This window comes from Anopheles coustani, chromosome 2 (assembly GCF_943734705.1).
Source record: "Anopheles coustani chromosome 2, idAnoCousDA_361_x.2, whole genome shotgun sequence".
Taxonomy (NCBI): Eukaryota; Metazoa; Arthropoda; class Insecta; order Diptera; family Culicidae; genus Anopheles; species Anopheles coustani.
Genome location: NC_071289.1, coordinates 73,481,431 through 73,507,569, shown reverse-complemented (window position 1 = coordinate 73,507,569; position 26,139 = coordinate 73,481,431). Strand labels below are relative to the sequence as shown.

The window sequence follows — 26,139 nt, the reverse complement described above, 5'->3', positions numbered from 1 at the left end:
TTCTTGCTTCACAGCGTGCCGGGAGTGTATCCCTGCGATGGTGGTCATCGTGTTACAAGGCGGTGGAAAAAAAGCACCGTGACACATTTTCGGTCAATGGCAAGCTTTGTAGCTGGCAAATAGCGATGAAAATATCGGCATGCTTTTTCTTTTCCGACAAAAAATAATGTTCTGGGGCGAGTTGTTTTCAAGATCGTACAAAAACTTTTCCCTGAATGTGCCAAGCGTGTGACGATAATGCAATACTTACACGCATTTTATTTCGGAAAGTACCCTTCGGTCGAACGAATAGTAATTTTTGATTTGAGTTTCGTGCCTTCGTGCTGCTGCGGAGGAGCACACTGTTCGTTGAGTGGAAAGTTGCCGAAAAAGTTTTCTACTAATTGGAGCGGTCAGGGAGTTTGAGGCGTTTCTTGTATTTTGGTTTCGGTGGAAAGTTTCACCTTCAAGAAGAGTACTATGAAAAGTATGATGAAGATTGTTTGAAGGTGGATATTTTAGTATTTTGAATTCGGGGAAAAGGGTTCCTAGACGTCAGTGATACGAAAATAAATTTGCAACTCTACTTGTGTTAAATCCTCCGGAGAAATTTTCTCCCACACACCGGGGGCAGGTTAAGTCCTGAGGTTGTGTGCAGATTACTACTGCCTCACCCGCGCCATCGGAAAACGAGCTCCTTATTGATCGATGAAGAAAACCGCCGGAATGGTTTCCGTTCGATCCCGCACCGACGCTCCGATAGCACCACTACGACCGATGGGGTTGCAAGAACCCTGCGAACTTCTGATCTCTGCCATCATAAATCATTGCCGAACTGAAGACGCCGGCCTTCCAACCCCCCCCCCCCCCCCCGCCCCCCCCCCCCGCCCGGTATCATCCCCACGGCCGCATCCGGGGTCGTTCCGTCCCGGCTTTTCGTCGAAAACTTCCGGATAGTGCTGAGGGTACGTCCTTCTCGTTGGCTACATTCCGATTTCCTTCGTTTTTATTTTTTTCTTTTGTCGAGGTGTTTGATCCACCAAGAAGCTCCCCCTCCAGTTGTGGCAAACATACGGGACTGAGGGCTGAAGCAAACCAGCTTCTTCTGCCTGCCCCGCTCTAAAGTACGCCCTGGATCAAACGGTAGCATGCAGTCAAGGCGACCTCCATCGACGGAAGGGCGCAGAATATCGGGTACAAAGCGTCGGTTTCTACGCCTTCCACGGGGTGGCCCGACGGGTGGGGTCAGTAACGGGAAGCGGTACCGGAAGCCCCGAGGTGGGTTCGAATGGGTTTCTTTCGTTTGGAATGTTTTCAACTATGAATAAATTTATCTAATTCAATGAATTTGCGTTTCGATGCTGGTTCTCTCGGTGCAGAAGTTCCCCTAAGGGACGGCGGATCGGAGAGACGATGCCGGTGGTAAACACGCCGAGCATGGATTTCGGATTCCATCGATTGGGCTCGAGAATGGATGGATGTATGGATGGGTTGGCACCGTTTGAATCGCTCAAATGAAAAAGCATTACTCAGACATTTGAGGCGATAAGAACCGCGTGAGTTCGAAAGCAGAAGTGAAGTTCATTTGATTTACTCCTGCCAACGATACACATATTCTGTGAACCATTCTAGGTGGTGCATCTAACCACTCGAATGAGGTGAAGCTCAATGAAGTCTTCACCCAACCCGTGATCGTTTTAAATATTTCACTGTAACAACCGAGTCCAGGTTGGAAGTTGCGTTTGAAGTGGCCACCATTCGGTTCGTTGGAATGCTCCGAAACGACCATGCCTCATCAATCATCTTTGAATGGACCTGCGAGCAACATCGCCGGTCGCCGATATTATCTCACCCATCCGAGGGAAGACACTTTCCGTCCCGGCACCTTTCATGAGGTTCTAATTGACCCATCCTCCGGACACCGTCGTCAGTCAGTCAGTCTCATTACGTCAGGCTCATAATCTTCCACCTCCACTTCCCGGCCCACCCTCGAGCGGGACAGTAGTGTGCCACCTGCAATAACTATCGCCCGCATTGTGTGTGTCCTTTCCGGGGGGCTGAAGTTAGTCATTAATTTTAATTACTAGCGCACACCGGTAATGAAGATTGACAAATTAATTAATGTTTTAACTTTCGCCGGCCTCGCTTAGAACTAGCGAGTAAAATTATGAATAGGAAAAAAAAGAATGGAAAAATATGCTATAGAAAAATAGCAAAAATATACCGACCCCCTGCCCTCCCTCCCGTTGAGAAACAAAAGCTGAAAGTCACCGTGTTGTCGCGTAGTGCGTGGTTAGTCCTATGCACGCGTCAACTTCTTTTTTGTTGACGATGTTTATCTCCTCGCTGGCGACGCAAGGAAACGTTTTCTTCTCAAGTGGATGGAAGGATGGCTCGTACCTACTTTTATAATTCCATCGGTATGATGGTATACGACTTTTTTGTATTTTTTCCTTCCGTATCCTACGTGCCGGGGATCCAAAGAGACGCGTATCTTTCTGTTAGAAGTGGCTTTTATTCTCCCAACCGTACTTTTTTTCTCCTTGCTGGTAGATGGCTATTTTTCCCATTTTAATTAATGTCGAAACATACGGAAGGTACGAAAGGTGGGTTCGCGAGTGCGGACAGCTCGTTGTCGATCACTCATCGTACCGCAAATGACAACTGTCCATTATCCGGAGCCACCATTGAACGAGCCCCTAACAAGCCCCGGACCGAGTTCGATTGAAAGTGGGTCGGCCTTAACGATGGAACCCGATGCCAACGAATTGTCCCCATTCGGCTGAGGCCTCAAGTACCGTCTCCTTTCATAATGACCTTATCAATAAGCACTTTAGATTGGTAATGACAATCACGTAACAACAACAAAAAAAGAACTCGTACAAATCCACCTGGAGCATAAACCGGGCACGACGTTGACATACGCTCCGGAAGGGAACAACGAACAACGGGACTCAAATCAAACAACCATTGGAAGATCAACCACCTGGAAGTCTTATGCCGGTGGGTCAAACCGGTTCGAGCACATCTTCAAGCAAGCGAAGGACGTGATGAAAAAAACAGTGGAACGTATGAGAAACAACCTCCCCGGCAAGACAGTCGAAGTTGGAAGTTGGTCGGGCCTACGCCCGCCGACGGAAGTATCGAAGGATAATATATCATTCGGAAGCACCGAACGGTCCACAATTGTTTTCGGGTATTCTCGAGCTCGGTTTCGGTGCTGGCAGATGATCCCTGCTGTTTGGTCGTGGTGTTGGGTTATTCTTATCACGATGGTGGGTGGCAGGGGGTTTGGTTTCACCGAACTGAAAGCCTCCTGAAGAGAACTGGGGGGGGGGGGAGTTTCTCTAGTTTCGGGTATATTTCTTGTCTTTTGAAGAAGCAAGGAAAGCAAAATAGAAGGAAAAACAGGAAGATAACCAACCTTTTCTCGTCCGGTTACGGTTATTGGTAACAATTTATTAACCATTTTTCCTCATCACAGCCCCAAGGGGAAGGAAAAAGGCTCGGGTAGCCCACTCGGGAAGAGGCGAGGGTATGGTGAATCTTCACGTCAGAAACAGAAACGCTAACGTCGATCGGATTCGGTTGTGGGATTGTTGTATATTTTTTTCGTGAGCGCCTTCGATCGGTTCGATATTGGTTGTCTCGGAGGGCGTGAGAGGTGCCTTCCAACGCCACAAAACAACAACAAACAGAGGATCCAAATAACAAACAATCGTCGAACGGATAAGAACCTTTGCGATCGGGAGGGTGGAAAAACAGGAACCGTTCTCTAAGGAGTACCGGACCCGGGGCAGGGAAACACACTCATAGCTCATGCGAAACGAAAGCGGAAAATTTGTGCCACGCAGAACTGTCGCGTTAGCGGATGGGAAAACTTTTCCCCTTCCAGTGTTCCGGCCGTTCCTTTTGCCACTCGAAAGTGTAGTGGCGATGTTCGGTTGGAGTGAAAGAAAATGCCAATTGATTAATAATTTTCCTTTCGAGCCGTGGGTTGGTTCGGTTCACTCGTGGGACGACGAATCGGTTACGCATACGTTCCGACACTTGAAGAAACAATGTCCTTGGTTGGGTAACCTTCTGCGGAAAGTTGAGCTTTATTGAAGTTGAAAAGTTGAAAGCTTATGAGAAGCCACACGGTTTTACCGCTTTGGGCACTCATACTTATATGAAGTTAGAGATTTAGGAAATCTTTTCCGTTTGATAACTACGGAAAAATGTCAACTATGGAGTTGATCTATGATCGAATGCCTTTTATAAAAAAAATTTCCTCATAAACAAGAAATTTATGTTCTTTTTTAAGTAATCTCATTTATATTTGAACTCAGTGGTCAAACTTATGCAACGTATTTAAATTTTCTTCTGTTGCTTGAAAAGGTTTAATCATGATTTACATTCTCTTCTGTTTTCATTTTGCCATGGTTACCCATGTGTTCACCATCCTTCTGATCGTCTTAAGATCGTTGGCAACCCACACATGCTTACCTACGCATTCACAAAACATAGTACAAGGTCAGCAACGCCAAACACTAGCACTATCAGCCAACACTTCGATTCCGTGCGCATACGTGAACTTCAGCAAACCATCCTCCACGTTTGTATTGGGAAAGGGAGATGAGTAATAGTGCCCGGCATTGAAATATTAATGCAAATCTGTTTTGCTCGGTTCGCCCACGGAGTTTTCCAGTGGCGGATTGCGCTGGATGCTAATTCCATTTATCATATCTCTTATTGGTTTTCGGTAGCCCCAAGGAGGGCTATACTCCCCTTTCGACTCCCGGTTCGAATTCTCTTGTCCGGGTTTCTTCTGCGACTAAGAGGGAAATACGTTTCTCCGAAGCGCTTCCTTTCTGCAAAAAAGGTGTAAGACACCAGAAGCAGCACAACGCGGACCAGGAGCAGGAGTTAGATTCTTCGAATGTGCCCTTCACTGCTCCTTACGGTTCCTTAATGCGAGCCAAAGGATGGAACGGAACGGACCAACTCCCCGGAGCAAAACCCAAACCCGAAACACTGGTGGGCGGCCCGCCTCGCAGAACTCGGAGGAACCGTTCGGACGAACGGATTGTTCCGTAATCTCCAAGCCTACTGGCAGGTGGAAGCAGGATGTGCGTCCTGGTGGCTATCCATCTCGCAGCTCAAGGAGAACCGGCCTAGACCGGCGCTAGTCTTGCCATCTTCCCCGAGGTACTTTTCCTAGCGTTCCTTCTACGCTTCCCCATCCTAACGGTAGACAATGATGAAAGTGCTATTAGTTTTCGTTTCTCGGGCGTGTAGTTTCCTCTGGCTGGTTGTATTATAAATAAATAATATGATAATTTATTAACAATATACCTATAATCATCCAGCGTTTACGGTTTGCGACGGATATGGCCAAGGAAACCTAGTCCGCAGGGCACCGACGGAGATAGCAGCGTACGAAAAAGCCTAGCAGCAGGCGAAATGGCCACCGCTCTAGGTTGGTAGGCCCGCCGAGGGGGGACGGAATCTCCGGAAGGGAGCACCGGCACACCGAAAGGCGCTCTGAAATTATGCTACTCTACTGCGATGCGCATTCGGCATCGTCGGCTCATGGGTAAACGCAAATGTTTGCTTCAGGTAAACGTCGAACGAATTTTCCCTCTACGAGCCCCCCCACTTTCCGGAGCGCATTTGCATCAGATCGATTGTACTTTGTCCCTGGCGTTGCTTAGTGCTGAAAATAAGAGGCCATCACGTGATGGTGCAAGCCTGAAGTACGCTTATAACGTAACTAGCGACGCATACAAAGTATGTGTAAACACTGTGGATGTGTTTTCTCTCCCGGAAGGTCCTGCAGAGCGTTCTTAGTAAAGGTTCGTGCATGAGGGCGGGGTTGCATTTTTTCTGCTTCTTTTTTCAAACCCATATATATATATATAACGGACTAGAGCCGTCGGTCGACTCGTGCCGTGAACAAAATGTTGCGCCATAACGCCCGGTCCTGTGCTGCAGATCTCCAACTCGAAACACCGATCCTCCGCAAGTCTGCCTCGACCTGGTCAAGCCATCGTACTCGCTGCGCCCCTCTCCTGCGCGTGCCTGTTGGGTCCTTTTCGATGACCTCCCTGGCTGGATAGCTAACAGGCCTCCTCGCTATATGTCCCAGCCATCTTAGTCTCCCGATTTTTACCAGGACACCAATTGGGGGATCACCTAGCAGCTCGTACAGCTCATCATTCCACCGCCTTCTCCAAGCGCCGTCCGCGTCCCGCACCCCTCCGAAGATCGAACGTAGCACCTTGCGTTCAAAAACGCCAAGTGCGCGCAGATCGCCTTCCAGTAAGGTCCATGTCTCATGTCCGTAGAGCACAACGGGCCTTATTAGAGTCCGGTAGAGCGTCAATTTTGTTCGCCTGGAGACACGACCAGATCGCAGCCACTTACGTAGACTACAGAAGGTGCGATTTCCAGCGAGGATGCGCCTCCGAATTTCCAAGGATGTGTCCGAGTCACATGTGACTTGGGATCCAAGGTATACGAATGAGCCCACCTCCTCCAGAGTGTCGTTATCCAAGGTGATGCCGGGAAAGGTATCTGGGGTGTTATCCCTAGACCCTAATCCTTGCATGTATTTTGTCTTTGACGTGTTGATCTGGAGTCCAACTCGCTGAGCTTCTGACTTAAGTCCAGCATACGTTTCCGCAACCGTCCTCTTGTTGATCGCAACAATGTCAATGTCGTCCGCGTAGCCCAGGAGTTGAATTGAGCGCCAGAAGATGGTACCTCGCGTGTCGATGCCTACTCGCCTTATCACACCTTCTAAGGCCACGTTGAACAGGATACATGAAAGGCTATCCCCTTGCCTCAGCCCTCTCTGGGAAGCAAACTGAGCGGACGCGACACCACCGACCCTTACAGAACACATCACATTGCCCATAGTCGCCCTACACAGCCTGATCAGCTTGTTCGGAAACTGAAACTCCTTCATCAGCATCCACAGCTGTTGCCGGTCAATGCTGTCATAGGCCGCCTTGAAGTCAATGAAGACGTGATGTGTTCTGCAGTTATACTCACGGCATTTTTGTAAAATCTGCCGGAGCGTAAACAGCTGGTCAGTTGTCGAGCGTCCATCCATGAAGCCGGCTTGATACTCCCCAACAAAGTTTTCGGCCAGGGGCAGCAACCGGTGGAGCAAAAGTTGAGAGAAGATCTTATAGGCGGCATTTGGTATGGTAATGCCACGGTAGTTCTCGCAGTCCAACCTATCCCCTTTTTTGAAGACCGGTACAACGACACCGGTCATCCAGTCCTGGGGTAGTTCTTCCATCTCCCAAACTTTGCCGATCACCAAATGAAGCACTCGAGCTAGGCTCTCCCCTCCGTGCTGGAAGAGCTCACCAGAGAGCTGATCATCACCCGCAGCTCGGTTGCTTTTAAGCTTCCGCATCACTTGCACGACTTCGTACAGGGATGGAACCGGGTAATCATCATCGTGCCCAGGTGCCCCAAGTGGTACTTCCGCATCCATGTTCCTATTCAAGTTAACCCCATTTAGGTGCTCCTCGAAGTGCTGCCTCCACCTTTCAACCACCTCGCCAGAGCTGGTGAGCAATCCACCCTCCCTATCCCGGCACATGTCTATGGCAGGCTCACTAGACCTTTTTCAAACCCAAAGTTGTCCTAATCAACCGTAATGTATTCTGTATTACAATGTACAACTATTGCCTACCCAATCGATAGCTGATTGTTCAAACATGTAAATACCTTTTGCCCAACGAAGGGAATCACACTTTCAAACGCTTCTTCTCGTACGGGTTTTCGACGAAGGTGCTTTCTTTCGAAAACGTATTACGGCCAAAGGGATGATTTGAGAACATCATATTAGAACTACAGTCATCCTTTAATAAAACACTATACAGAACATGTTGATTGGAAGATTTTTTCAGTTGAGCCAAGAAACACTTCGTTTCATTTTGAGCCTTTCCGTTCCCATCACAAGTCACGGTGAAATGGGAAAAATGTGTATTCGAGTAATGCCCAGGAAGGGCGAATCGAATTCCAGCATTTCAATTTAACACACCATCACACACATGGGCGACGATACTGTTGTCTGACGTTCCCGACGGGGCGGGAGGATGCTGTCGGGCGATTTATCCTCACGCCAGTAAATTACTTGCTTGTCCGAGAGCCCGAGAAAGAAACATGCTACACTACCGAACAGCAATAGAATAAAAAGACAGTGAAACAACATCAGACCGGTCAGCTGAATCAAGCCGAACAAAGTGCACTGTTTGCACAATTGCACATTTTTTGTGCACATTTTTAGCCACCCCCGTTCGCTTCCAGGTGCAAGCTGCATCTGCTGGCATGCCGTGTCGATCAGCACACATCGGTGTAGGTTCGGCAAACGGCAAACGGCACGTAGCCCGGGGAATGTACCGCAAAAGCCGAGACCGAAAACCCGGGCATCGGCAGCACTCGGATCAGTATGGTTGGGAGAATCAATTTTAATTCCATCATGTCACTAGACTAAACATGTTACTTGTACAAACTGTCTGTTATTGGACAAATTATGTGTCCTCCTACGTGCTGCTGCTTTGCGGGCGCCACCCCTTTCGCAAAACCCCATGCCCCATGGCCACCGCCCTACTGTCGGGTTTTCCATTTTGGGTGCAGGTAGAATTAGTTGATGAGCGGTGCTCCCGGCAGCCGAAAGTGGCATACAGTGTCGAGGGTGGTGAGAAGGGTTGGGACCATGAACGATTCATTGTCGACTGTGTTGGCCACGTGTTCGTGTGTACGGTGTCGCTGTGTTTTAAGGCTTTCCAATGGGCAACGGGAACGAATTTACCGACGCCCACCTTTTGGGGAAGCAGACCGAACCCCGAACCTAGAGGGAAGGAAGTGCGGGACACGGGAAAAACATGTTGCCAAGTATGCATGTTGCATTGTAGGTTTCGGGACCGACTGGAAAGGAGGGGGCAGAAGACAAGCCGAGGGGGGTAACAGTAACAGTTCGATTCAGCATTTTAACGTGTCACTTTGCACTACTTTTTCGTGACACGCATCCCAAAAAGGAACGGGGTGGGGATGGCTGTGCCGAGCCTAAAACATGGTTGTAAGAGAAAACCAAACCTCCAGCAAGGGGAACGCAAGCCACCGGAGCCCATAATGTTCCTGTTACATTAATTTTCAAGCGTTCGAGAGAGAGCATTTAAAACTAGATCGTACAGAACCCGTTTCGCTGCATTGAACAATACATATCGAGCTTTGTATATTTGCTCTTGAATAATGCTATGATAACCATTTTAAATTTTCATGTTTCGAAGCAGTTTTTATTTTTTTAATAGTATTTTGTATTAATTATATAAAAATTATACAGCCTTTGATTTTCAGAATGATTGCTTTGTGTTAGATGACTATTTAAAAGAGTATCTTTTCTGTGCAATAAAAAGCAATTCCTCCCCAATTTAAAACAGGTCTTTAATTGGATTTCAAAAATTCTTATAGTATAACATTACGGCCAAATAACTGTTAAAGCATATTATGGAAAGTTTATTGGCAGATCCGCTTGGATTCAAAAATAATACTGGTAAAGTACTGGGCGCCTCCATCGGCATTGAACAAGAAAACTTTTTTTTTCCGTATACATCAATGAATATTTTATTGAACTGTGCAAATAAGTGTTTTTTTTATTTTTTAATAACAATAGGAAACTCAATAATAAAGTTTTACCGAAATTTTATGATTTTCTCATGAAATTGCTGGCAAATACATACAGTTAATAAAGCATTACCGACAAAATATTTGATTCTGAATGGGAAATAATTCTATCTGAACATTTGCTCGAAGTTGTCTACAGTTCACTAGAGAATTTGAATAAAACTAAAACCTTATCGTGGAACTACACCGGAAATGGAAAATAAGTTCGATAAATTGAAATCATATTAACAATGTTTTCCATCTGTTGTGTTATTAATAACCGTCATTCCTTTTTTTTTCTCGAAAACTTCAGCATCTGATTGTAGCAACTCTAAAAAAAACCCTGTGTTTAATTTCTCTCCACAAACTTGAACCTGTCCGTTCTACTTGTGGGCTAAAACCATCCACGTTCTGCTGGCATTTAGCCACATGGAAGGGGTCAATCCAGCATTTGAGACACCACCAATTACGTCACCTTGGCGCTCAATTACACCAAACGGAGGAATTCGAAGCGGGAAGGCCACTTCGCAAAAGTGGACTGCGAGCGCGTTTAAGGGCGAGCTTGGACGGGTGCGGGCGACGGTATCGCATAACTTATTAAAATCTCATTACGAACAATAATCTGAATAATGTTGTTCATAAAAGAGTCGTTTTCCTTAGTTTCAGCCGCGCGGCGGGAGGGTTTTGGGTGGGCGTGCTGTGCCCGAAGACTTTTTGCTCACTCATTCCGCCCGGCCCGTGGGTGGGGGCTGAGGGCTGAGCGAAAGTGCCGAGGAGCGGCACTTGGGAGGAGAGAGTGGCTAGCCATTTACTACATGGCCATTTCCCGTTTCATTTTCCTTCGCCGTGTGCCGCAACGCTGGCCGGGGCAGGGAAAAGTTTCATCGTCGTCCTGCGTCTTCTTGCTGGCTCCATTTGAAGCCATCTCCTGGGGTGTATGTATGTATGTGTGTGTATGTGGGTGTGTTTTGTTTTGTGCCCAAGCCAAGGCAATTGGCAAGACGACGCTCCTGGTCGGTCGCTCACAGCATATCGCACCCGGTCTTGATTTTCCTTCAACCAAAGAAGTTCCGGAAAGCGATATCATCGATGAGAAAATGTGTTTCTGACGGCAAGCAGGACGTGACTCGGCCGGATTGGGGCACGCGCGGGCCGAAGGGCGAAATAGAAACAGTAATATAAATGCAATTAATCATATTGAAATGAAACCACCCGCCGCTGGATAGTTGTGTTCTGCGGGCCAGTGTTGCACGATGTTTTGTTTTCTCTTTTTCTATCTCTCTTCGTTTGTTTTGTTCTGTTTGTGTGCCTTTATTTTATCAGTCCCACTGATTCCGACAGGCTGAGGCGGATGATGTGCATATTTACCATGGCACGGGGATTTTTTTGGGGGTGGCGGAAGAAAACCTTAAGCTAGTTCGGCTGCACGCTGGAGTATGCTTCATTGGAAAATAAACTAAATCATGGAAGATAAACAACTTTCTTTCGCGAGGATGACAGTAATGTAAACATGAGCAACATTTATAATGTAACTGCCTTGCATCTATCTGGCTAGAAATTTATTGGGAAAGAAATTTACATTTTTCTACATTTGAGTAAGCTATCTTAAGTCTTTTTTCTCAAGCAGAAACTTTTTAAGTTTTATAGCTTTGTATATTTTAAAGATTCAATCCTTGTTTTAGAAACAACTAAAATTATTTTCCTTAACATTCTACCCCATAAATCGGTTTACGCTTGGTCTACATCAAGTATCGTTGTGATTGATTTATGAACTAGTGGTTGGAAAACAATAATAACTACATCCACTTTCCGGACAGCTACAAGTTTTTGCCTGTAGCTTCACTTTTTCCGATAAATTGTTGCCCGAAAGCACCCAGCTCAGCCCTCGGAAGCCTTTTACCGGAGGGTGAACGTATGTTGTGTGTTTCTGCATGTATTTTTTTTATTGTTTTGGTTTTATCTGTTGTGCTGCGAGCCGTTTCATGTGATGCTAACAACCGCATCGTATTGGAATGGCGAACCGAACACGCCCTTCAAGCGATTGGTTTCTTCTCGTGGATGCTGATACTCGTGCAATGATCGGAGGGCCAAAAGAACCTTCCACCGTGAGAACCACGAACGTGTGTGTTTGTGTGTGGTTCCCATGTTCCCGACAAAGCTCCACCAAAAAGCTTAAGGGTCGAGAGAATAAGCTCGAACAATTTTCGACTGCAGGCAGCCGCCGAGCGTTTGGTGCGGAAGAAAAAAATAATCGAACTATACTCTGGTGGAAAACCTCCATCGTGAACGTTGGACAAATTCGCATCGCTGGCCAAACGATGCACAATGCTGCCGGAATGTCCCCCGCACCGGAACGAGATGTTGCGGGAGAAATTTCCCACCCCCTTCCGTAAGTGGAACAAATTCACTACAGCCATTTTTCCGAACCACAGTCACGCGGGGCGAGCGAAGCATACAAATAAAAATCTCGACGGGATCTGATAACCATCGTCACCATCGTTTGGGGAACCATCCCTGGTACAGTGTGGTTAATATCTTGAAGCTTGAAATATGTTGGATTTGTTTTCTTGAACTTCTTTTATATTATTTAAATATATTTTCACACAACTCGTCGAAAGTGAACTAATTATACACTCGCGGAAAGTTTGATCCAATGACATTTTGCAAAAAACATTAATTTCAACTACAATTCTCTAGCACTACACTGTCCCATGTACCTGCACATGTTCAAAGCAATAGCGTAAAATGTGTGTCTATTGTTCTTCCAAGCTAACCTTATCATCAAGCGGGACACAGTTGGGACGAATTCTGGCGACGGTTCGTACGGCTTTCCCAAGACCCTTCGCCAACTCGTTTGTAAGCAACCTCGCGACGATCGTTTTGGTGTACCTGTGCGTGTGCCGAGGAGAGCACTTCAAAGCTACCCTGCAGCAACGTTCCACACCCTTTCCGCCCCTAGCGGTTCGAGCGGGTAGCAATAGAGCTGGTGGCGAAGAAAACCGGAAGCAAGTTACGCTTTTGGTTTTGGAAAATTTACAATTCATTGACTATCGATGTTCCGGTTTTACACTTGTCCTTGTGCCAACTGCATTCTCGTATTCCAATGGTCGGGCGGTGGAATGAGGAAGTCTGAGGGAGCGTGGAGTGGGGTCTCGGGCTGCGGATTTCAATCGCATTTTCCTGCCGCTTCAGCAAAAAGAAGCACCGCAGTGGCCGGGGGCGGGATGGAAGGGCGTTCCATCATCAGTATGCCGAGCGGTGTCCCGTGCGCTGGTCAGGGTTCTGACATCGTCGCAATCGATTTAGGATGCTGTGCAACGCCACTTACACTCACGTGGGCACGTCAACGGAAGGGACCGACGGACGGTCTGCTGCCGTTAGTTGATATAAATTGCAAATTTGATAAAATACCGTCAACGTTTGCCGAGCAATAGATACAAATACAAAATACGGCTTGAGCTCCGGGTTAGGGTTTTTGGCTGCACCAGTTCTTCCTCAAGTTTCTTTTTTTTTTCTCTATGCGTTCTTTGCAGCCGATCCTTGAGCAGGCGATTTTAGCAAACGGTTTTCCCCCGCACAAACTCTGAAAATCGATTGCATGATTGGCAGGTTTGTCTCGGTAAAGGTGGAAATTTGTTTGGGCACGACCTTAACGTGCCACCTCGTTTGTGGATATGTGGGTGTGCATTGAGAATGGACACGGACAGTGAGATCATCCCCCCCCCCCTCTTCCTCTTGTCTTGCCTGGTGCAAATGGAAGCGTAGAAGCATATTCCAACCAAATGGCGCTGGTGAAGATGAAATATTCCGTGAAAATAATGCTTCGTCTGCAATGATGGACGACTTCCGGATGATTAGGTGACAGGAAGCGGTGGGATCGAGTTTTGGGTCCGTGCGCTTGGGTTTGGTGCAACCATCGCAACAAATCAATCATAACTTACGTTATGTCATGCGGTGTTATGTCGGACGCGTGTTTCCGTGTTGTGAGCTTTGGTGCGATGAAAACAAATTGAAACAATGTAGACATCGGTTCGGTTTGTCCAGCTTCGATTGCACCCTCAAATAAAAACCATTTCTTTATGATATAAATTAAAACGTATTACTTCATTCACCACCCCAGAGTACGTTTGGCTTCGTGCCTTTGCCCATCGGGGGACCGACTGGTTTTTTTGTGTTTGGTTGTATTGTTTTGTCTATCTACGTCCCCGTGGAAAGCCCAATCTGAAACTATACAAAAACATTCATCGGCTCCCGGGGCTCAATCGCGATCATATTGCACCACGAGCAGCAAATCAATATCTTTCGAATCAGCACGCTTTCAATAACAGAAATCTGTTTCGATTTCGTTCGCTACGAATCCCCGCTCCTGGCCGTTCCTTCCGTCACTCCGATGGCCACCCACCTACCCCTCCCATCCTCTGGATAGGCAATCCGGACTGGTCCGCGTGCCGCATCGACCCATGCACTGGCTTAGGCATTGAGTTATTGACAGTGCTAACAAAATACAGCCAAATTGTACCATCAACGGTGGCTTGCGGCCGGGCGGCAACAATAACAGCAACGGCAGCCGAAAAGGGCTGCAATCGGTTGCTCGGTGGAGGGAGGACCACCGTCCGGGGGGTCGAGCGATAGAAAGTGAAACAGGGGGTTGGGAACGATTGCGATAATAAAACACGCCGCCAGCAGCAACGACGACGGGGCTGATAAAAAGACATCCGATGGAAGCGAGCAATACAAAAAATAAAAAAAAAACGGCAAAACTATTGACATTCGGCAGAAGTAAAAACATAAAAAAGGCAAATGAATACGACACAAACACACACGCTGCGTCGGTCATACAGGGAACACATAAAAACTGTCCCCACCCCTGAGGGCGTATAGGGAAGGAGAGGTTGATGGGGGGATGAAAAATGAAAATCAGCACATCACCAGCAGGACAAAGGAAAATTTCGTGAGGCGAACAGCCCAAAGGAAAAAACACTTATTTCAAGGAATCAACAAAAAAAACCAATCAAAACCAATCGATTGAACTATGAAAATAAAAACGTGAAAATCAAAATCGAAAAACAATTGCCCGCGCAAAAAAAACCCAAGTACAATACTGGCGTGTACGAACCAGTCAAGGATAAAAGAACAAAAACCGAACCGGGAAGCGAGCAGAAACGAGAAAATGAAGTGTCTATCTATCAGTCGGCAAATAAACTGGTTGTTTGTTTGAATAGCGAAAGGGTTTTGCAGTGCGGATTTTTCGTTTGTTGCTCATTTCAGCGGGGAGGTTTTTATTTCTGTTGTGCATCAATACTGCACTACCGTCCCCGCACCCGGGTTGCTAGTTTGTGGGCGGCGGGGGGTCCCCTTGGTGGGAAAATTGTACGTTTTACTGATTAGAAACGGCAAAAGTCCCACCAAAGGGAGGAACCATGCGAGCCTGCGTGCCAGTAACAATAGTTTTGATGTGTTGACAGGCTGGCAAATAGTTACATTTGTATCGGATTGTTTTACGATGTGCTGCATTGTTCGGGTATTAATTATAAAAATGGTTCCCTTTTCATGCGACGCAATACGGCTTTTGCGGTATTGGTTCAGTTTTATTCCAAAGCAATGTTTGTTCTACAAACATATGTTTCTACAATGAGTTTTTATAGGAAAGCAGGACGGTCTTGGTCATAATAGAATCGAAAACAAGGTAGGACAGATTGGGTAGTGGGCAAAAAAAAAGTGTTCGAGTTAGTCATGTTCACACTGAGTAAGGATAGGTAAATGAATGTGGTCTTACTAATAAAAACAATGACTAAATTTAGCTACAGTCTTTCGAAACTGTGTTACTTTTTAACTACCGAGAAGAGAATTCATCATTACACTTTCTATTTATAGCATATAATCGGTTTGGAGTGACTTGTTAATTATTTGTCAACTTGTCCCGGTTTTTTTTTTAAATTTTCATCTTTTTACACAATGAATTTTGATTTTAAATTATCTTTGTTGATTATGAACGCACCCACCAAAAAATTATAAATTGAAAAAGAACCAGGAAAGAAAATGGTGAACATCAAAACACAAATTTTACGTACTTTTCCCACTCCATTTCATGATTTTGTATACCCTTTGATCTTCTTGTAGAACTGTAGCTTCAAATACTGGTTAAATTTCTCTTCAATGTGGGTTCTGGTTGTGAAACCTCCTTCAGTTCTTTCATCCGTTGATGGATCAACACTTTTTATTTTTTCTTACGTTCAAATTTAAGTACATCCTACCTGATGGAAACTATTTCGAACATCCTTAAATAAAGGTTAATTGATTAAATTAAAAATCTCAATTGTTGTTCAAATCTCTTTCGGTATGATGGTTGGTAAACAAACAAGCAAACAATCAAACAAATACCACCGACATGTGCTCGCTTCTTTCGTGCACGAGAATGCGACACAATGACGCAGCGACATTCGCCCTCAAATGCATCCAAAACTGCACACAAATATGATCCCCGTTTGCGTCCGTTATTGATTCGTTCACCCAACACTCAAATCGTTTGCCAATTGGCATGCAGCTGGGGATCAGGCGCATTGGCTCGACAATCCTCCCCCGATCGGTGGGGCGAGAGCGGGCGGTGCGGTCCGAAAATAGCAGTGAAATCGACTGGTCAAATTGACACATAGTGTTTAATGAATAAATTGAATTGCGCCGTGGTAAAACGGAATCGGGGAGTACTGCCTCGCTGGACTCGCGCTAGCCGGCGCCGCGTTTTGTGATGCGGTTTGTAAGAGTGGGTTTTCCACGAGCCCCCCGACCCAGCAGAATCGATACGATCCACGACGGTCGCCAGTGTCCCTAAAAACCTGACACCGAAACCCCGGCTAGGGAAGGGAGTAAGCAGCACCCAGCTTTCGTGAAATAGTTCTTCCGTGCCGCAGGAGGGGGATGGAATGGCATCGAACGAAAGGAAAAACTAGAGCACTCCTCCCCCCCCCCCCCCCCCTTCTCCACTGCCCCAGCAGGCAGGCAATATTCTCGAGTGCGGAGTGTCAATCGAATCATTTTTGGCACAAAGATAATAAACGTTAAATTAAACTGTGCACCATTTTGGAGTGTCACCTGCTGGCCTCCCCCCGGCTCGTGGAAATGCAAAATTGGGGCGAGTGGGGCACTTGTCAACCGGGCAGCCCATGGCTCAACCCGGACCGATGCAGAGGGAAAGCGACGACACAACGAGCGAAAGAGAGGAAGACAGTATGTGTGTGACTGATGTGATTGTACTAAATTGGAAAAGCGACTGCAAATATTCCAACCAACGATATCGTGCATCGATTTTGCGGATGGCAGGGGAGGGAAATGGACACCGAAAGGAGGACGTGCGAGAAAGAGAGAGTGTCTAAGCACTAACGATGAATCAGCAGCGCCCCAGCTCACGGTAGGATACCGCCAGGCTTCGTTCCATCATTTATCCCATTTTCATTTATCAAGTCCAGCGAAACAATCACGACACACGGGGTATTGGTTCACTGTTTTTCCCTCGCCCTCCCCAATCCGCACATTTGGTCTCTCACACTGGCGGGAACGGGGGGAGGGAAATCTGCCCACCAGTATGTGGACGTTTCAATATTTGACAGGAAATGACATTTTATTCAATAATTCAGACCATCCAAACGCCCGAAGAAGAGATCTCTCCGCCCGCGTTTTGTGGGGGTTTGGTGGTGGTGTGGGGGCACGCGGCAAGGGTGGCACGTCCGTCCGAAAATAGTGCGATAAACCGTTGGGGGGGCTGATGAAAATGATACATACACCGGATTGAAATAAAATGGGCAAAGCAAGCACACTCAAGAAAGCGGATGCGGTTCAATCTGAACCGTATTGTTGAGCCATCGTGAACCTCTTCGTTCGGTCGTTCTCGGGAAGCTTCCAAATGGTCGGACGGGTTGTGCAGATGATGCTGATGCTGCTGCTGCTGCTGACGATGATGATGATGATGGTGGTGATGAGCTATGCACCATTTGCAGGGCGCTTCGAGGCAGACGAAACACTCACATATCCCGTTTTTTCCGTAAATTAAAGAATGATTGGGCAATGCTGCGACATGGCCTCCAATGCACCAGACAATCGACCTAATTTAACACCTCCACGGCCGGGGCCCACCGAACCCCACGGTTGCAAATAAACACCCGTTTCCGTTTTTCTCATCTCATTTCACGACCATTATGAAATTCAAATGACATTGCGCGCCGTTCGAATGAAGACGCGAAATGGTTTCCTCCTTCCCGGGCCGTTTGGTGGTGGTAGGATTTTAGTGGGTTTGTTTTTATGAGGTGCTTTCACCGCCACGGAAACATTATCCATCCCTCTCCCCCCTCCCTTCCTACAACAATATGGGCCAACCATCGTCGACTTTCGTTCGATGCGATGTGACTGCAGTCGTTGGGATCAGGAGGTGCGGCGAGGGACGAAATTGCACAGAAAATTGAGCGCACTCCCCAGCCAACGTGAGTTTGTACCGAATTGTTGGCAAAGCGCGGATGGAGAAACCCGAATGGGATGTTTGGGTTAAAACTTTTTCCACCACGACCACGATCGTATCAAAGAAACGATAGCCTCTTGCATTCGTATAACGATCCCCTTAGGAAGCGAACCCAAAGGCGTGTGCTCGTGTGATGGTACTGCTTTAACTTCAGGCAGTCCTCGGCGACGTGCGATGGCTTGAGCGTTTCGTGAGCCGGAAGCGGGAGTCTATTCGTGGTTGTCTTCGCCGTCGGAGGAACCTCATAAACTTAAACCCGCGCCCGTAAAATCCTCCGGTGAGCCAAACTTGGATGCAACTGTCTCAACCCCACACACACACACCAACACACACGCACACAAAGTCACACCAGCACGCAACTTTTGACAACTCACGAGCAATAGCTGGTGGTGAGTGGGGTGAAGAAGACAAAGGAGAAAGAAAAAAGGGATAGGAAAAATAGTCATCTCTTTAGGCAATTTGCATAAAATGCAAACCAGGACCAAATTAGAGTTTGAATTGCAATCTGCACCGTCGGAGGTCGGTGGAGAGTGCATTCGCGCCTTGCCCGGCAACAAGGAAAAGCAGGTCCTTTGACGATGTGCACTTTTGGCGCCGAAGGAAAGCACCCTCCCCGCACCGCCTGGCATGTGAAGTGGTTGTTTCCAAAGCTCGATCATGTGTCTAAGAAAACGAGATGAGTTGCAGAAAAGTGTGTGTGTGTGTGAGAGAGAGAGGGAGAGAGGGCACAAAAAATCAGTTAAACTTTAGCCGTTGCACAACTTCATCCCATCCCGCACGGGAGAGAGTGTCCTAGCCTTTGGTTAGGATTTTCGTCGGTAAACTTTCTTTCCCATTCAAAAGAGTTTTTCCCAGTGTTCTTTTCCCTTTTTCTGTCTTCCACACTCACCGATGTGTCTCTGCTTTTGAAGGCGAAGACGTAACCCGTGACCATCGCGGCTACCCTCCGCTAGCAAAAGGTAGTTTTTTAATCTTTCCATTTCAGAGAGTGTGATAACGACCGCAAAGGGAGGTACTTGTGTGTGTGTGGGTGTTTTTTTTATTCACCCACCCCACCCGAAGTGGAAGCTTATGCACGGGAGTGTTTTGAGGATCACTTGATTGTCAACCTCGTACACGGGGTTTGCGGTGGCGGTTGGCGGAGGGTGTGAAACATTTTCAGTTCTTAAAAATGTCATTATGATGCACCACGAACTGTGGGTTGACCGCTTCTTCGCGGGCGGAGGGCGCCGGACCGGACTCAGCTCGTCTGACTGCCTACATAATCATGCCAGACATCATTGGACCTTTGCCACTTTGCCGGGCGATTAGTTTTCTGGGAAAATTTAATCTGAAAGCTGAGGTTATTAAAAGATACTGCAGGTTAAAGGGTAGTAATTTTTCTAGGAGAAGGTTTAGCTCTTCTTGGGAACGTACATTTATTTAAAAAAAGGGTTTGGTGCGCCTTTGAGAAGATTCAAAAATCGATTTGGATTTTCACCCGTCATAGAATTCTGGTAAAACTGAAGATTCCATATCCCTCTATTTAGAACGTAACCATTTGGCTACTCTACTGATTGCTACATATTTGAAAGGATCTCCGCACAAAAGCAAGAATTTGTATAAGTATAGTACATTCAGGACACCAAAAACATGCTTAAATTTTTATTCGAAAATATGAAAGAGCCACTTGCATATTATCCTTAAAATCGGATACGATTTCCAATTGCGAAATGCACCCGGCGAAGGCACGTTACAATTCTCTTGTTTCCATGCTGAAAGGGTTTTCTCATACGGCACGCAGCGTTGGTTGGTGACGGTACCTTAAAAGCAATCGCCAATTACGTGGACCCAAGATTTTGGTTTCGACCGGACGGGTTTAAATTTTAATCTGCACGGTTTGGCCGCCGTAAGTTCTGCGGGCCACCACCTGTCTAAAACATTTACCGAGAAGCCACGGTGGAAAGTCGAAGTGGAAGAAGTGGGTATACTCAACCTGTTTCGAAAGTTCCAGCATCGATGGTGGGCTTTGAAAATTTCATTGGCAAATAACTACCTGAAACGAGGTTGACTACACTCTTACACAAAATAACCGGGATTGAAACAGAAAGGGGGAAAAAGAAACAATTCCTTACGTCCAGGGGGTGACAGTTAAAAAACAACTCGAAGTAAAAAACAAAACGGGAAAAGGCAAGGAAAACGCAAACCGTATGCCGCCTAGTACCCAATGATCAGAGATCGGGGAAAAAAGGGACACTCGAGCAATCGAGCTACCGAAACGAAAAAGGGTATGTGTCGCCGGCAAATGGCGTCGTAGTGCTGCACCTAAATTTCGTCAATTACCTAGAGAGTGTTTCTCTGTAATTGAAAATCTTGTAAGCCGGAGTCATATTTTATTCACGACGGTGGTTTAAATATTTACATCGATACTGCTGCTTCAGTAAAACGGAGCTGGCTGCCACTACTTTTGTTTTCGCACGATTATTTTCACCGTTGGCAACATTTCTGCCCGGTTGAATTTTATTTCGTTTGGGTTTGGGGAGTAAGAACCTTTGTTCTCGGTTTTGTTTTTTCTTTCTTATCGGTTTTCTAAAATGATAAACTAAAGAATATTCTGTCTGAAATAAACAAAGTTTTGTAGATACCTTACAGCTTCCGATTGAAATGTGGTTGAAAAGGAATTTGTTTTAAATTATTTAAATTATTTTAAAAATATTTTTCCTTAGAGATACCAACACCAAAATGGAGTGAAACTAATCGTAAAGCATAATCACGAGCAAGCGTCCATTTTTTTAATTACCACTTAGGGGCTCACCGCGAAAGTCGTTTCTGAAGAAATGCTTACCATTTTAAAACCGCTTAAAACTTTCCCAAGAGAACGGATTCAAAAACAAGAAAGAAAAAAACGTACCCAAACGGTCGTAAAAACTTGCTCAAACATCGAACTCGATTCGGTCACTTTGGGGGGGATGATATTTGCTAAAATTCATTTGCTTCGAGGTAATAGCTAGTGTTTTGTAAAGCCATTTCTTTCTCACAGTTGCTTATGCCTTGTTTTTGCCTCTTTCTTTCCACTCCGTTGTTGCTCCAATTTTCACGGAACCATCATTAAGTCCACGACGTTTTTGGTGCGTTTTTTTGTTGTTGTTGGTGTTGTTTGGCTACGTTGTAGAAATTAACGGACAAAGATTTTATCGCTCATTGGTTGGCTGGAAACGATTGGGAATTTTTTCACACCTCTTGGGCGCACTTCTGTCCCCGTGCCCCGGGCCCCTCCGCGGCTACGCCCCTACTCGAGACTCGGCCATTAACGAGTGAAAGTACATCGATAGCGCGCTGCCCCGTTGGCGATTGCCGGTTGGTTGTAAATATAAACGGTTGGCAGTCAGGGCAAAGATGCGTCGGGGGAGCAAAACAAAAAATCCCTTGAAAAAGGGTTTAGCTCTAAAACGAACGCTGGAAAGTGCAATGAAAAAGCAAGTTTACACGCGAAATCAAATATTTTTTAGCGCTCTCAAGCCAGTGAGCAAGGTTTCGAGCTGTCGAAAAAGAAAAGAAACAAGTGAACCCCTTTAGCGCTTAATGTTTGCGTTGGTTCCCCTTTCCCCACCCGGGTCCCAGGAGACTCCCCCTCCCCCGGGTCGCTCCGGAAGATGATGGTAAGTTTCGGTTTTATGACCGGTTCCGCACGCACCTTAGAGCCCATAAAACGAATCATTTAATTTAATTGAAATTTTTTAATGCTCCCAACATTCTCTCACAAACGGATCAACCAAGCCTGCCGTGATCCAGCCAGGGGACGGGTTGGGTTGGGTGGTGCCGTACGGGAGGGATTAAATTGTCACTCAGGTGGAAACTTCCCCGATGTTCGAAACCCGAACGTGTCATTCCCATTTCTTAAGGCCTCGCTCTCCCCGTCGGGAAAGGACTTTTATCGGACTGGCGAGTCAACAAACGGTTCCTATTTGTGACTATTTGATGGGCTTTAGCCAAAAATTACCTACAACGCGAGGGGGGTGGTTGGTACGAACACCGAAACACTGCGCTACCCAGTTTAGTGACCGTTTTAATCCTTGTTACTACACGGTCTTAAGCTCCTGATATGTCCACCGACGATTGGATCAATCTTCCTTCGTTGGGGGTATTTAAGGACGGTAAGATTTTCGAACAACTGCTCACCAACTTACATTACAAGAACCTGGGATGGAGGTAAACTCCAGCCAACGGCAAAATGCAAACATACTTAACCAAAGTGTCGACGGAGATACGGACAAAGGGAAGCGGGTGGGATGTTTAATAGTTTGCCCGTAAGGACCTCGCAAGTTTCTACAGTTGCCCGGGGGGTAATCAAACAACACTTCGCACTCCCTAACGCACGGTGTAAGATATTGGAAGTTCATAGCAGTTTTCCTTTCGGTTCGAAGAATAAGGTCCGTAGGAAACGAACATCGTATTTTTCTCTGTCGACAATTCCGACGATTATATCTCTGTTTTCTCCAAACCGTAACTAGTGGCGGGAGGAATCCGAATCCGGGTGGTTGGAAGTTTTCCAGCAAAGGTTACAAGATATTTCATCCCAAGGAATCGGAGGAATCGAGTCGTGTCGAAGGTGTGTAAATAAATTTGAAATATTTACTCAATACCTTACGGTAAGCCTTCGGTTCGGTGGAAAAGGGAAGCACAGTGCTTGGGTGGCTTATTGAGGTTATGTTCATCGTTCAAAGTGTGGGGAAGAAAACTCTCGACCCGAGAACCAGTCTGGCACATCTCTTTTCCCATTGACGGCGACGAAGAGGAAGAAATTGATGATGAGCCAATGTCTTGGGAGGACGGTTTAGTTTTTTCTCCAGCGCGCAACGAGGACGTAGAGAGTAGAGTGCGAATATGAGGCAATACTAAACCACCTTGGTTCGCAGAAGAATCACGATACCTTTGTGATGATGAGAGGCAACACCCCCACCCGCACCGCACCGCCGAAGATTCCGGAAGATGATGGAGTACGTGGCGTGGAATGGTAATGTTTCCAAGAATCCACCAAGTACATCACACCCGCCCCAAAACGGAGGAAGGGAGGAAAAAGGAGAGTTTGGTTGGGTTTTTCCCGCGTTTTCTTGCGCGCGCTGAAGGAACACTAACTCTTCCTTATTTATACCTTACCCCGTCGTGCCGCCGACGTTCGCGTGCTGTATTTTGTGCGGAAGATAAATTTCAAGAATCCATCCAACTATTTCAACCCTGGCGGCTCCATCCCGGCTGCGATGTGGTGCATTCGGATCCACCTTTCCCGCTGGATTCGGTGGGGGAAATATTCTGTAAAATGCAATTGTTGCACCCACCCCCACGGTGGTGTGCGTTTTAGTTTTATTATATTTCTTTTCCCAAGCTCAGGAAGGCGCCAAAGGTGCTGAAAGTATCCCACCAGTCTGGAAGGGCATTGCTTTTTCTTGCCCTCTCTCTCTCTCTCTCTCTCTCTCTCTCTCTCTCTCTCTCTCTCTTCCTCTCTCTACCACGCTACGCTACTGTTATCTATTTTTCTATCCCGTTTTCCATTCCATTTTTCCCCGAAAACCCCATCCAGGAAATTGCATCGAGTGACAATTTATTTTGCTTTCGAATCAATTGATCCACACGACGCCACCGCATACCGACGCTCGTCTATCGATGTATTCGGTGTTTGCGTGTGTGTGTGTGTGTGTCGATGCATGCCCAAGGCCTCACTTCTTTTACGATGTGGCGCCACAAGTATTACGGCTACGATGCACTTTTCACCAAGATATCGCTCCTCTCAAGGCGTTTTCGTATGTTTTTTTTATCGGGTGTGTGTTGAATTTTTTGAGGAAAAGTTTGCTGGCGGCAAATTTGTCTACGTGTAGTTTTCCAACGGCGTGCGGGTGCGCGTTGGGGTCAGCGCGTGCGGGATGTAGTGGGAGGCTGCACCAGAAGCGAAGGGAAGAGTTCTTTTCCTCATCCCACCCTGTCCCTTGGCTTGGGGGAAAGCTTGTTTGCGAAAGGTGAAAGCTGGTCAAAGAAGTGGAAAGTTTGTGACTTTTTTCGCGATCGTAGCGACGAACAAAGAACGGCCCACCTCCCGCCCGCACTGTGGCCGGAAATGGAAAAGATACTGATTGAATAAGAAAGGCAAGAATAAATACGACACGCTACAGTTTATGAAGTTTTGCTAACTGTCAACGATCCCTAGTGCGACGTTCGAGTCGTGAGGATATTGGAAATGCCATTATGGTTGTGTTTTTCGTACAATTTTTTAAGAAATCTAAGTGAAATCTATTTCATTTTCTTTTTATTATTTCACTTTGACAAACCGTTTCTGATGTCTCTGTTTTGCTGTTGCGGAAGCTGAAGCAATCTAGCGAATTACTAAAATGGTCACGATAATGTCACCTTATCTGCAGTCGGTGAGCAGGGAAACAGGGCGGTAGGTGAAGCGGACGAAACTATCAGAGCTGCAGGACAATGTGATTGGAAAACACAAAAATAAAACAAACACCTTTTCGGGGCACTCATGTCTGAAACGTGATGGAATGCTGTATCACTGAACAATGAACGAAAAAAAGAAAGCAAAACCGGGGAAAAAAAGAACGACTGAGTAAACGGTAATACAGAAAAATAACTTTTTCATCCCCTCCCCCATCGTTTTGACGCTACAGAACTGACCGGAGGGCATGGGCAGGACTATAAAATGGTTTCGCCCGCTCGCTGCAAACAACATAACCAGCATGAAATGACGGTGGAAAATGGCTTCACTTCACGTTCGACCGGACCGACCTGGAGCATTCACACTTCTTCCTTTCCCCACATCGCAGCCTTGTCCAACACCGGAAACTTACTGCCTTTACTGAAATGTCAGCGCAAACCACGGCCACCGCCAGAAACCCTTTTTACGCGGTTCGGTTTCATTTTCTCCTGTCCCTCTCTCTCTCTCGGTCCCTCTCCCCGGTTTGCTGGACAACTTCAAAAGTTTTTCGGGAAAGCTGTCTTTCTCATCACCGTCAATCGTCTGCTACTATTTTTCATGCTCATAGTCTTTTCTTCCGACTCTATCGGCCCTTTATTGCATTTCGCCGTTGCCATAATGTTCGACCAGAGTGACTTTTTTCTTTCACGTCCATTCTAGGACGGTTGCCTTCGTTCGCCAGCTTACCGGACTGGAAGGAGATGAATTCTAACACAAACACACACACTCAGAAACTCAAACTCCCTGACAATGTTTCGGAAATGAGACATGACAAAAAAAAAATACAACGCGAGAGGGCAGATGAAAAGAAACCGATAACATTTTAAACTATGGGCAACAACGAGGGGTAGGTAAAAAATATCCTTGACCACCGTTTTCGAGCTGTAACATGCCACGGCCAAACATGGCATCATACATTGTAACGAGTGTAACGAAAACGAAAGAAAAAAGGGATCAAGGTGAACAGGAACGGGAGAAAGAAGAGCATCTCGCTGACAAGAAATGACAAGAGAATGGAAGTTGGGGCAGGATAAAAGTGGAAAAAATACAATTTGTTCATTCAACCGCAGAAAATATTAAATTAAAAAGGAAACAAGCGATTGGTGAAGCACGGAACCTTTTGTTGGTGGAAGGGATCAGGGGTAGAGGGCTGTTAAGGTAGTCGGACCGCTCCATTTCCAGCAGCTAGTGAGCCAAGTGATCCGATAATGTCCCCCCGTGTCGTGTCTTTGGGCTCGTTGAAGTCCTCTGTTCTGCATGTGAGAGAATAAATACACTATGGCTGGATGGAGAATTCTCCCTGGCGATGCACTACTGCACTGATGAACGCGGAATGCACTTGCTCGTGTCCCTGATCGGCTTTTGTGTGTGTTTTCTCGGCGGAAGCGCACTTTGTGATGATGACGAACCGCGGTCCAGCGAGATAATAATGGCAATGGACTTCATCTTACGCTGGAAAAACCGGAGTTGTGAGCATGGTTTACGGATGAAAAGTTCGGCAGAATAAACGTCCGGCACGAGATTGCAAAGAACCGAA

The 26,139-nt window shown here is 46.5% G+C and overlaps 2 protein-coding genes across 2 annotated transcripts in view; one reads left to right on the top strand and one right to left on the bottom strand.

Annotated features, from left to right (window-relative positions):
- The window catches only part of LOC131264988 (RNA-binding protein Musashi homolog Rbp6-like), a 235,935-nt gene extending 234,565 nt beyond the window's left edge, over positions 1-1,370 (top strand). Inside the window, exon 6 of the mRNA XM_058267249.1 lies at positions 1,359-1,370. Coding sequence (XP_058123232.1) covers positions 1,359-1,370 — 12 coding nt within the window. The remainder of the gene's footprint in view (positions 1-1,358) is intronic.
- A 3,963-nt stretch (positions 1,371-5,333) lies between these two features.
- LOC131264987 (uncharacterized) lies at positions 5,334-7,579 on the bottom strand. The gene is made up of 2 exons (XM_058267247.1): positions 6,388-7,579; positions 5,334-5,365 (listed from the first exon to the last, which is right to left on the bottom strand). Exons 1-2 carry the CDS (start codon positions 7,577-7,579, stop codon positions 5,334-5,336), a joined length of 1,224 nt encoding a protein of 407 aa, XP_058123230.1.
- Positions 7,580-26,139: the final 18,560 nt, after the last annotated feature.